The sequence below is a fragment of the Rattus norvegicus genome, chromosome X, assembly GCF_021556685.1.
Source record: "Rattus norvegicus strain SHRSP/BbbUtx chromosome X, alternate assembly SHRSP_T2T, whole genome shotgun sequence".
NCBI lineage: Eukaryota > Metazoa > Chordata > Mammalia > Rodentia > Muridae > Rattus > Rattus norvegicus.
The window spans coordinates 160,329,601-160,340,138 of record NC_141554.1 but is presented as its reverse complement, the minus strand read 5'-3'; the positions used below and the strand labels follow the sequence as shown (position 1 = coordinate 160,340,138).

The window sequence follows — 10,538 nt, the reverse complement described above, 5'->3', positions numbered from 1 at the left end:
CCTACCCCTCCCCAGGGGTGCTGGTTGGGGGAGAGGAGGCAGAGTTGAGGCAAGAGGCGGAGTCCGGGCTAGGGGCGCCCCACCCCGTTCTCGCCCTACCGCTGGGTCCCTCCCCCTCTCTGACTACAGAGACGAAGCATGTCCGCGTAGGCTAGAGAAGCGGCCTTAGCCTTCCCGCCAAGTCTCCTCCAAGCTCCACCCCTGCATGTCCGAAGTGTCGGAGGCGAGGCATTCAGCTGCCAACCTCTACTTCCTTTCAAGACCTTGGTAACTAGCCGCGCCTAAGGGCGGGGCGGGAAACGACAATGGGCGGAGTCGTTAGGGGCCTCAGGACGATTTTGGGCGGGGCCCGACGCACGTTTCCGGTTTCCGGCCGTGGGCTAGGGGGCGGATCTGAGCTTTGGTGAGAGTTTGGTAGTTGCAGTGGGGCGTGCGCGTAGGCTGAAACTCGGTAAGCTGCGTCCGCGTGCATGGCTGACTTTAGGACCACCGAGGTTCTCCTGAGTCCCCTCATGAGGGAGGAAAGCGAGCATCCCACAAAGACTGGGTTCTGGGAAGTGTAGGGATCCGGGCCTTGTAAGTTTAGGACGGGATCAGGCAGAGGGATGTTGTGGAGGCAGGTGGAGCCGGACTCTAGGGGGCGCGAGGGGGGTGCAGTGGAGAAGTCCCACCCGGAAGAGCTGCCCAGGTAGGGCCAGCTCCTCGAAGGCCATCTGGAGCGATGGACTTAGGCGTTGTGGCTTACTAGGATGCAGGGAGGTCTCTTGGCTTCGGGAGAGACTTTTCTGGTTCTGGAACTTTCTCCGAGTAAGGCCTTGACGTGCTCTGTGGAAACCTGTATTTGCTTTTGGCCTGGATTCTCGCCCTCTAGGAGTCGCTCTTGTGGGCCTTTTGAGAGTATGTATGTGAAGGCCTTACACCCTGTGAATTCGTGGAAGCATTCTGAAGGCCTGTTTAATTCTCAAAAAGCAGCTTTAGGAGGAGGAGGCTGGAGGCTGCTAGGTTTATCTGCCCCTCATAAGCGTTGGAGGAAATGGGCCTCCTTTCTTGTACAGAGGCTTAAGCGGTGGCGTTTGCAGAAGATACATGTATGAACACTGCAGTCCCAGTCACACTGTAGCAGCGACCGAAAGACATGTAGCTCCTGCAGCAGAGGCTTCTAGACTTGGAAGGAAGCCTGATGGGTGCTGAGAAGGCCCTCCTTTTTATGTACTGTTCTTATGTGAAACATTTTCTTAGTTATACAAGACTAGCCTTGGAGGGGAGCCTGGTGGGTGCTGAGAAGGTCCTCCTATTCTTACGAGAAACATTTTCTTAAGTTAAACAGGTCTAAGTCTCTTGGACTCACCAGGGAAAGGAATTATCAACAAAAGTACCTAGTCATAGTGACACACTTGCTGGAGGGTCAAAAGTAACTGTCCAGGGAAGTTTGTTGCCTGGTTAGCATCATTGGTCAAGTATCTGCTGTTGGGTTAAGCCCTGTTTCAACCAGGGTTTTAAAAGCTCTGAAGCAGAGTCCTGTGGTCTGTTGTGAAGAGTGGCAACCCTAGCCTTTCCAAGGCCCCTGAACTAGATGTCCTTGACTTCTCAGCTCTCATGGTTCCTCCTGTTTCTTCTGTGCCCTGTCAGGAAACAAGCTCCTATCCATCTGTTGGAAACCTTTAAGTCACAGGATGAGTCTGCAGTGGACTGCAGTTGCCACCTTCCTCTACGCAGAGGTCTTTGCTGTGTTGCTTCTCTGCATTCCCTTCATTTCTCCCAAAAGGTATGGCTATTGGAGCAACAAAGCAAGCATATGAGGAAGGTGCTATCAAACCCTGAACCTTGTAGTTTCTGTGTGCAGAATTGGTGGACCCTGAAATTGAGGCTACATGGAAACAAGTAAAACCTGTCTTGGGTAAAGGTGGCAGGAGTATGATTTTTTTTATCACCAATCCTGAACACTGTTTTGCTTTGTCACCTCTTCAGTTGCATTCTTGTGCACACTGTCTTCTGGTCTTTGCAAAGAAAGATATATCTTCAATTTTTTGAGTAATATTCTCTTGCCTATTCTTGGGCCTCAGGGCTGTGGGGAATAGTTGTGTGGAAACTAGAATACTTGCACCATTGGCTTACATTGTTGCTGATTTGCTGACTTTTGACCTCCTAACCAGCTCCTACTGGCATTGCTTAGTAGGCTCATGAGCATTTATCAGCCTATGAAGGATGAAGCCATATTCCCTTTTAATAAAAAACAGGATTTTCTAAGTTATTTAGATATTAATTTTTAAATCATTTATAGTACATCAATACTATTTCTATTTAAATTAGGGTGTTATAAAATCACCATAGTTAATAATACCTAAGGAATAGTCTTGCCAAAACCCACATTGACATTTAATTCACAGAAAGCAGAGACCAAAACCCTGATGGAACTATTTTAGTCTTGGATGCTCTGTAGGACCAACTAACTTTGTTCTACCACTTACGAGGTGAGGGCAGGATTAGGAGTTCAAGGCCTGTCTTGGCTCTGTAACAAATTTGAGGTTAGCTTGAGCTATAGACACTGTCTGAAAAGGAAAAGGATTATGGAGATGGCTCTGTAAGTAAAGTGCTTGCTGAACAAGTAAGTATAAACTCAAGATCTGAGTTTCATCTCAATCATCCATGTAAAATCTGGACATGGTGACATAAGCAGTAACTGAGACTGATTTTGTATGGGGCCTCTTGGCCAATCTGTCCTTTCATTCACTTAGGGTTTAGATTGCAAAAGTTCATTTTCTTCAATATCTGTCTTCATTTCTTTCACAGATGGCAGAAGATTTTTAAATCTCGGCTGGTTGAGTTGGTAGTGACCTATGGCAACACTTTCTTTGTGGTTCTCATCGTCATCCTTGTGCTGTTGGTCATTGGTGAGTGAGCTGCAGCAGGAGGTTGCTACCTGATCAGATCCTATGTCATGGCTTCTAAAGATCTGTGCTACATTGGAAAACAAGCTTCCTCAGAAACAAGCTCATTAAGTGCCTTTTTGATAATCTGTTAAGGAGGTGCTTGCTATTAGCAGGACCTTCATTTCAAGAGGTTCCTATAGCAATTCTTATGGACTTATACTCAATGGCCTTTATATACTCTTATGACCACATTTGTTACCAAGGTACCCTACCCTAGTTATTTTAGAACTGATACTAAAAGAAGCTAATTGGTCTGTGACCCTGATCAAAACAGTGCTGCTTACTGGCATGTAGATAGTAGTATAGTCTTCTCCCTTGAAGACTAACAGCAGGCTTCCTTTTTTAAAAATTATTTTATCTTTTACTTTTATTTATCATTGTTATTATTTTTTTGAGACAGTCTCTCCCTGGCTCTCATGGAACTTGCTCTGTAGACCAGAATGGCCTTGAATTCATAGAGATCCTCCTGCTTCTGCTTTCTAAGTTCTGAAATTAAAAAGGTGTGTGCCTACTGGGGTTACATATATGTACCAGCATGTCTGTGGACACAGGGCTTCCAAGTACAGAACTGAACAACCAAGTTTGAGGGAGACAAGAGTGGTGGTGCATACCTTTATAGCAGGTGAATCTTTGTGAGTTTGATGTTTTGTTTGTTTTGTTGTTTTTCAAAACAGGGTTTCTCTGTGTAGCCCTGGCTGTCCTGGAATTTAATCTGTAGACCAGGCTGGCTTCAAACTCACAGAGATCTGCCTGCCTCTGTCTCCTGAGTGCTGGGATTAAAGATGTATGCCATCATTGGCTGCTCGGATATTTGTAAGTTTGAGACCAGCCTGGTTTATATAGAAAGTTGTAGATAGCTAGGGCTATATAGAAAGACCCTGTCTCAAAAAATAAAAAAGATGGATGGGGAAAACATTCTATAGTGAGGTGGTAGTTGGCTCACATAGAGACAAGGAACTAGTAAAGCTCTTGTCTGGCTATTGAGTGTTGTTTTGCTATAGTAAGCAATAAGTATGTTTCCCTACTTGGACTACTTCCCCTTTCCTTGACTCTGCTGTGAAACATGGCATCCTGTTTCAGAGATGTGATGTCCACTTAGGCATAGAATACTCCTTCCTTCAAGTTCCTAGCAGAAACACATCCGGATAGAATGTGGTTATTGTTGTGCACAGCCCCATCTACTAGCTGATTTACTTTATGTTTACAAGTACACTGTAGCTGTCTTTAGACACACCAGAAGAGGGCATCATATCACTATTACATATGGTTGTGAGCCACCATGTGGTTGCTGGGATTTGAACTCAGGTCCTCTGGTAGAGCAGTCAATGCTCTTAACCACTGAACCATCTCTCCAGCCCAACATTTCCCTTTAGTGTTCAGTGCTTGATGGGATTTGTACAGGCAGAACTTCTCTGAACAGGCAACATGTGGCCTGTAGGTTCCTAGGCAAAGCTGTTGGATGCCAGCTCCTTATATAACCTCTTGAAATGCTTAACAAGATTCTAAGAGGCAGCTTTTTCCACTTAGGGCTTGGGCAGCTTCTGGGATAAGAACTGATGGGGGGGCGGTGCAGATGTTGCTTAGAGTTGAACTTCATGAAATGCCAAGTTATTTTTTAAATAGGCTTGTATGCTTGCTTTTGTGTTCAGGTAGAGCCAAGAAATGTAGAGTCCAGGCACATGTTGGGATTATTTTGTCAGTCTTGTCCTAACTAGTGTCTTTGATTTCCTAGTACATTTTAGTGGGCCAGAGAGAGATTTATCTAGAAGCTACTATTTGACTGACAAGAACTTGTTTTTGGAGATCAGGGATCTGCAGGTGTCAGCTTGGGAATTCTAGGGACAAATATGGTTCTGATGACCAGTAATTTTCTACAGCTTTCTACTTAGAAGCATAACCTAGGAGGATAGGAAGATGGCTCATTGGATAAAAGCACTTGCTGTGCAAGCATGAGGATTAGATTTCAAGTTTCCAGACCCCATATAAAAGCCAGATGTTGGGTGTGAGCCTCTACAATCCCAGAACTCCTACAGAGAGATGAATCCCTGGAAGCTTGGCAGGTCCTGTCTTAAACAAGGTAGAAGGCAAGGACTGATACTTGAAGTTGTCCTCTGACTTCTTTCCACAGGTGTCCTCGGACACATTCGCACTTGTATCCATATACAAATATGCATGTGCACACTGTACACATAAAGATAATTTAAAAAGCATAACCTAGAAAAGTCTACACACCTTCTACAGATAGAGGTGCTGGTTGATAACAATACTGTGAAGATAGTGGGCATCATCAGCCATATCCCTTCCTCACTGGGAGGAACCTAGATCAGGTCTTTCTGGGAGAGATAGTGGTAAAGAGGGATAGGTTTACTCCTGTTGACTAAGAGGAAGAACTGGGTTCTGCTTCTGTTCTTGGGTTGATAGTACACAGTGTTTCTCATTCTAAGTCTCCTCTTGGTTATTTAACAAGGTCCTTGGAATGATAGGATTTCTAAATATAAGTAACAAAGTAAAAAAGCAAAATACTTTTTAGCTTGTTTTCTAATTATGAAAATAATGCATAATTTTTTTATATTTTCATACACGTATATAATATACTTTGATCATATTCCCCTATACCCCATACCTAACTTTATCACCTCTGTAACTTTAATTTTTTCAAATCTTATTTTTAATGATGGTTCTTAAACCCTTAACCTCTCTTGTAGCCCACCACCCACCAGAGATAGTAGAAAAGAAAGGGTATGGGGAGAAGTGGACCTGTTTAGAAAGGTTCTTTGGAGCAACTCCCATCTATGTTGTCTGGGAATCAGCTGTTCAGTTCACAGGTGAGCAGTGGCAGCTCGATCCACTTGCAAACACCTTGTAGATATGCAAGGAGTCCAGTTCAGTAGTCAGGATAGCAAACAGGAATCAGCAGCAGTGGCACCTAGCAGAGACAGCCAGGACTCGGCATGTATGAGTCAGCAGGGGGGACCAGGAGGGAGTTCTCAGCTGTCCCTCTCTCAGAGAATCCAGAGACCAACGGCTAGGTCTATAAGACTAGCTCAGCTTCTGCAATGTCCACCGAGTCCTATTTATACCCTGCAAACATCATGTGTCTTCCATGGGTCTTGTCTGGGCATGTGAGTCTGTCTCAGCTGACATCACTCTGCCAACCAGTGTGAGTCCTTGGAAGTGGAGAGAAACTGCAGCACACCTCCCAAACATTGTGATCTCCCCCAACAAAATAGAAATAATAATAAAATAAAACAAGTCCAATTTGTGTTGTGCGTATGCTCACTGGAACATGGTTAATCTCCCAGTCCCCTAAGGAAAGCTGAGTCGTTCCTCACCCCTGCCAGAAGCCATCCACTGTGGAGAGCTACACTTCAGCATCCACATCACAGTGCTTGCGAGTTCTCTTTGGTGACTTCCTTTTTAGGTTGTTCCTTTTTTTGAGGAGGAGGGGGTGATCACAGCAGTCTTCCATGCCCCTTCCTCTCAAGTGTGCCTCTGCAGCCATAGATATCACTGCCCAAGTAGCTTCCTTACTCCTTACAGACCATGGGTTTCCGCATGATTTCTGACCACAGCACAGGCCACAAACATACACCCACCACCTCCCACTCCCCCACCCCACCTCCTGCCACAGTAGAATCACACATCCAGACATGACCCTTGGAGGCAGCACAGCCTGGGCATCACCATGGCGTCTCGTGGCAGGGCAGGCCACTCATACCAATATAACCCCCCAGTGGGGGGAGGAGGGGCGCAGCAGCATGGTCCACAGACATCAACCTGCCCACAGGCTGCATCACAACCACTTACTCACACATGACTCTTTTTTTTTTTTTTGGTTCTTTTTTTCGGAGCTGGGGACCGAATCCAGGGCCTTGCACTTCCTAGGCAAGCGCTCTACCACTGAGCTAAATCCCCAACCCCCACACATGACTCTTACGGTGGTCCTTGAGTGAGGTCCAATCCAGAAAGTAAACTGTTCTTTATCTCGGCATCTGTTGGGGAATCCAGGCCTGGTAGCCTGTTGGGGGAGAGGTGGGGGCTGAGTCTGTCTGGCAAGCCCCAGGCCTGGCCTGGCTTTCTTCTGGGCTCGCATAATTTTTAAATACAAAAATTAAACACAATCCCTTGTAACATATATCACACAGATAACTGTCATGAATACTTAGTTATATGTTGAAATATTTACAACTTGGAATCGTGTAAAATCATGCTTTTGGATGGTGCTTTTTCCACTTACATATTGTACCTTAGACATCTTTTGGTAGCAATTGCGTTCTTTAATTCTCCCATAATTATACCATAGCTTAATTCCTACTTTATAGGCACCCTTGCATTTTTATACAAATGATTCTGTGAGATAAATTCATAGAGATAGAATTGCTGAACCTGAGGGTATGAATGTTTTTTTATTTTCTTCCAGTTCTGTTATACCAGTTTATGGCAGCATTGGGAGTGCTTCATGGCACAGATTTAACACAAAGATACATTGTTGTGTAGTCTCAACAAACTGAACAGTACCCAGACAATGATATCTTGCTTGTCTCACATTGAGGTGTGTTAAGAACCTTCTGGTAGATTATTTGTTGTTGTTTTGAGGCAGGGCCTCATCTTGTAGCCTTGGCTAGCTACTAAGTTGTGACCTTCATACCTCAGTCTCTCAAAGGCCTGTTTATGGGTATGTACCACTATTCTCAACTCCCCCCCCCCCCCCCCGAGCTGGGGACCGAACCCAGGGCCTTGCACTTGCTAGGCAAGCGCTCTACCACTGAGCTAAATCCCCAACCCCTATCCTCAACTCTTAAGGTAGATTTTTATGTATTGATTTTTTAAAAAATATGTTCCTTTGTTCTTGTTGTCAGTGGGAATTAGTGTTTCATTGTGTAGCCTTAACTGCTATGGAACTCCCTACATAGATCAGGTTGGCTTCAAACTCAGAGATTTGCCTGCCTCAACCTCCCAAGTACTGGGATTAAAGGTGTTTGCCACCAAGCCTCTAGAACACTTTCTTGAGGTAAGGGATTGGGGAGATTAGTAGATATACTAAGGTTCCATTTCTGCATTACAGATCAAAGATTCTGAGGACATGTATTATTAAGCCAGACCATTATGCATCTGACAGTGGCTCTTGTGGGAGCAGAGGTTGCTTACTCACAGTAGACTATCTGCTATATGCCTTGTGGTAAACTCTAGAGGATATAAAGGAGAATTCTTTTGCTCTCAATTCGTAGTCTGCTGTGAAAAAGATGGACAGGAAACACAGATTGAAGATAATTTCAGTGACAAATATATGTTACAAAGCAGACAACAAAGTGCCATGTGACAATTGACTTTAAATCTGATAGCTCTGTATTTACATGTATAGATACCCAGCAGTAGGTGACTATATTAAGAGTTTTTTTTTTACAGTTTTGTTGTTTGAATTTTTGATGAGCATGAATTCATCTTTAAAAACTTTAATTACAGTTTATCAGGGATGGGGAACACATGCATGCCACAGTGTACATGCAGAGGTCAGAAGACAAGTAGTAAAAGAGTTGGTTCCGTCTTTCTACCTTATGGGTCCTGGAGATTAAACTCAGGTGGTCAGGCTGGATGGCAAGTACTTTCACTCACAGAGCCATAACCTTAGCTCATGAAGTTCTTTTTTAATAAAGTAAAACATAATAATGCACATTGTAGCCCATGCCTCCTGAACAGTTCTTGTGAGCATTCTACCAGCAGGACCTCTGACTTATCAGTTGAGTGCCTGGCACTTCAACTTGAGAGAAAACAACAAACTGAGGTTGGAAGCATCATATGAAAGGGAATCTGTCTCCATTACTTCAACCTTGAAGAGCATCTTGAAGTGTAGTGCACACACATAATCTAACTAGAGTAAGGTGGGGCTTGATGTGTAAACAGTTAAGAGGAGAATGTTCTGGCAACTTTTGATAAAGCCTCCCATAAAGGATATGTGTAGAATTAGTACTAATGAAGAAGATGGATTTGAAGGATGAGTCTGGCTTATCTTCCTACCTGTTTTCCTAATCAAAGTAATATCCAAGTGCCCATCTCTGTTCTACCGTAGATGCTGTACGTGAGATCCGGAAATATGATGATGTAACAGAAAAGGTGAACCTCCAGAACAATCCAGGTGCCATGGAGCACTTCCACATGAAGCTTTTCCGTGCTCAGAGGAATCTCTATATTGCTGGCTTTTCCTTGCTGCTGTCCTTGTGAGTAGAGAGGGACCAGGAGCTTGAGGAAGCCTTGAGCTTGTAGGGATATATAGAGATGTGTTTGTTCTGCTCTTGTGGCTTTAACTCCTCTATGTATCCTAGGCCCAAAGACCCAGCTTGTGTTTGATAAACTATACAGTTGCCCCCTGACTTCCAGAGGCAGCAAGGAAATGGGTGAGGTGGGGGTGGGGGGTGGGGTAAGGGGTAGAACAAATTCCAGAAGACATTACTAGTTCGTGTGTGTGTGTGTGTGTGTGTGTGTGTGTGTGTGTGCGCGCGCGCGCGTCTGTCTGTCTGTCTGTCTGTCTGTCTGTCTCAATTGTATCATTGGCTGCCCTGGAACTCATTATGTAAATCAGGCTGGCCTTAGACTCATTAAGATTCACCTACCTCTGCCTCTCAAGTGATGAAATTAAAGCTGTGTACTCTCATGGTGGAAAACTCCATCTTACCACATTTTGGTGTAGGTTAAATTTATTACTATCTTGTGTTCCATTTGTTTATAGATTAAAGTGGCAAAGCTTTCCCTCTGGGAATGGATCTTTGGACCCCATCTTATAAGGGACTAATTGGGTTGGGGCCTTTTGTATTTGGGGTACTGAGGTGGGTAAAGTGGGCAGAAGTAGCATGAATGGATTAAAACTGACCTAGTCCCCAGGGCCTTCTCTTGTGTAAATTTGTATTTAAGAGCATGTTGTGACCTGTGGCGCCTTGAGCATTTCTCAGCATTTCTTCCAAGGCTATAAGGGTGGCTAATTGGATAAGAACAAATGAGTAGAAAATGCCTATTAGAGTCAAAGCCCTGTTTTCTGCTTCCATTTTCATCCAAGGGCCTAGCAGAGAAATAGGCAGACATGCTCAGGCTCTGTGACAGTATTAAGAAGGTATCAGTAATAGGCTGGGAATATAGACCAGTACTTGCTGTTGTATGCAAGACCTTGGGTTTGTTCCTTAGAACAACAGAACAAAACAAACCTAAAATGTTGTTTGTTCTGTAGTTCAGGACCAATTATCTTAGTCCATTTGTTCATGTCAAGGCTTGGACAGGCTTGGTGTCTAGTGAGGGTTGTTTTCTGCTTCTGAAATGGTACCTTGATACTGCATTATTCTGGAGGGGAAGAACACTGTTCTTACATGGTAACAGCATAAAAAGCCTGTGCTAGTTTCCTGTGGACCTTTATAAGATACTAATTCATTTATGAGGACAGAACCCCTCAAAGCTTAATGATTTCCCAGTAGGCTCTACCTCTTATTATCACCACAAAGGAGATTTAGCTCAACACATGAATTTTAGAGACTATTCAGACAATGATACCCTGAATGTATGGATTCTCATGTTAGGTTCAAATATTATAATTTCCACCTGGCTTTGGGTCAAAAGACTCAAGAT

At 44.1% G+C, this 10,538-nt stretch overlaps 1 protein-coding gene across 3 annotated transcripts in view; it reads left to right on the top strand.

Annotated features, from left to right (window-relative positions):
- Bcap31 (B-cell receptor-associated protein 31) overlaps positions 1 to 10,538 on the top strand; it is a 32,126-nt gene that overhangs the window by 1,261 nt on the left and 20,327 nt on the right. Inside the window, exons 2-5 of one of the 3 annotated variants that reach the window (XM_087599239.1) lie at positions 130 to 267; positions 1,630 to 1,765; positions 2,791 to 2,891; positions 8,998 to 9,145. In XM_087599239.1, coding sequence (XP_087455365.1) covers positions 1,674 to 1,765; positions 2,791 to 2,891; positions 8,998 to 9,145 — 341 coding nt within the window. In that variant the 5' untranslated portion in view covers positions 130 to 267; positions 1,630 to 1,673. Of the gene's footprint in view, positions 1 to 129; positions 268 to 407; positions 452 to 1,629; positions 1,766 to 2,790; positions 2,892 to 8,997; positions 9,146 to 10,538 lie in introns of those variants that run through there. The other 2 variants (NM_001004224.1, XM_087599238.1) reach the window with 2 other exon arrangements.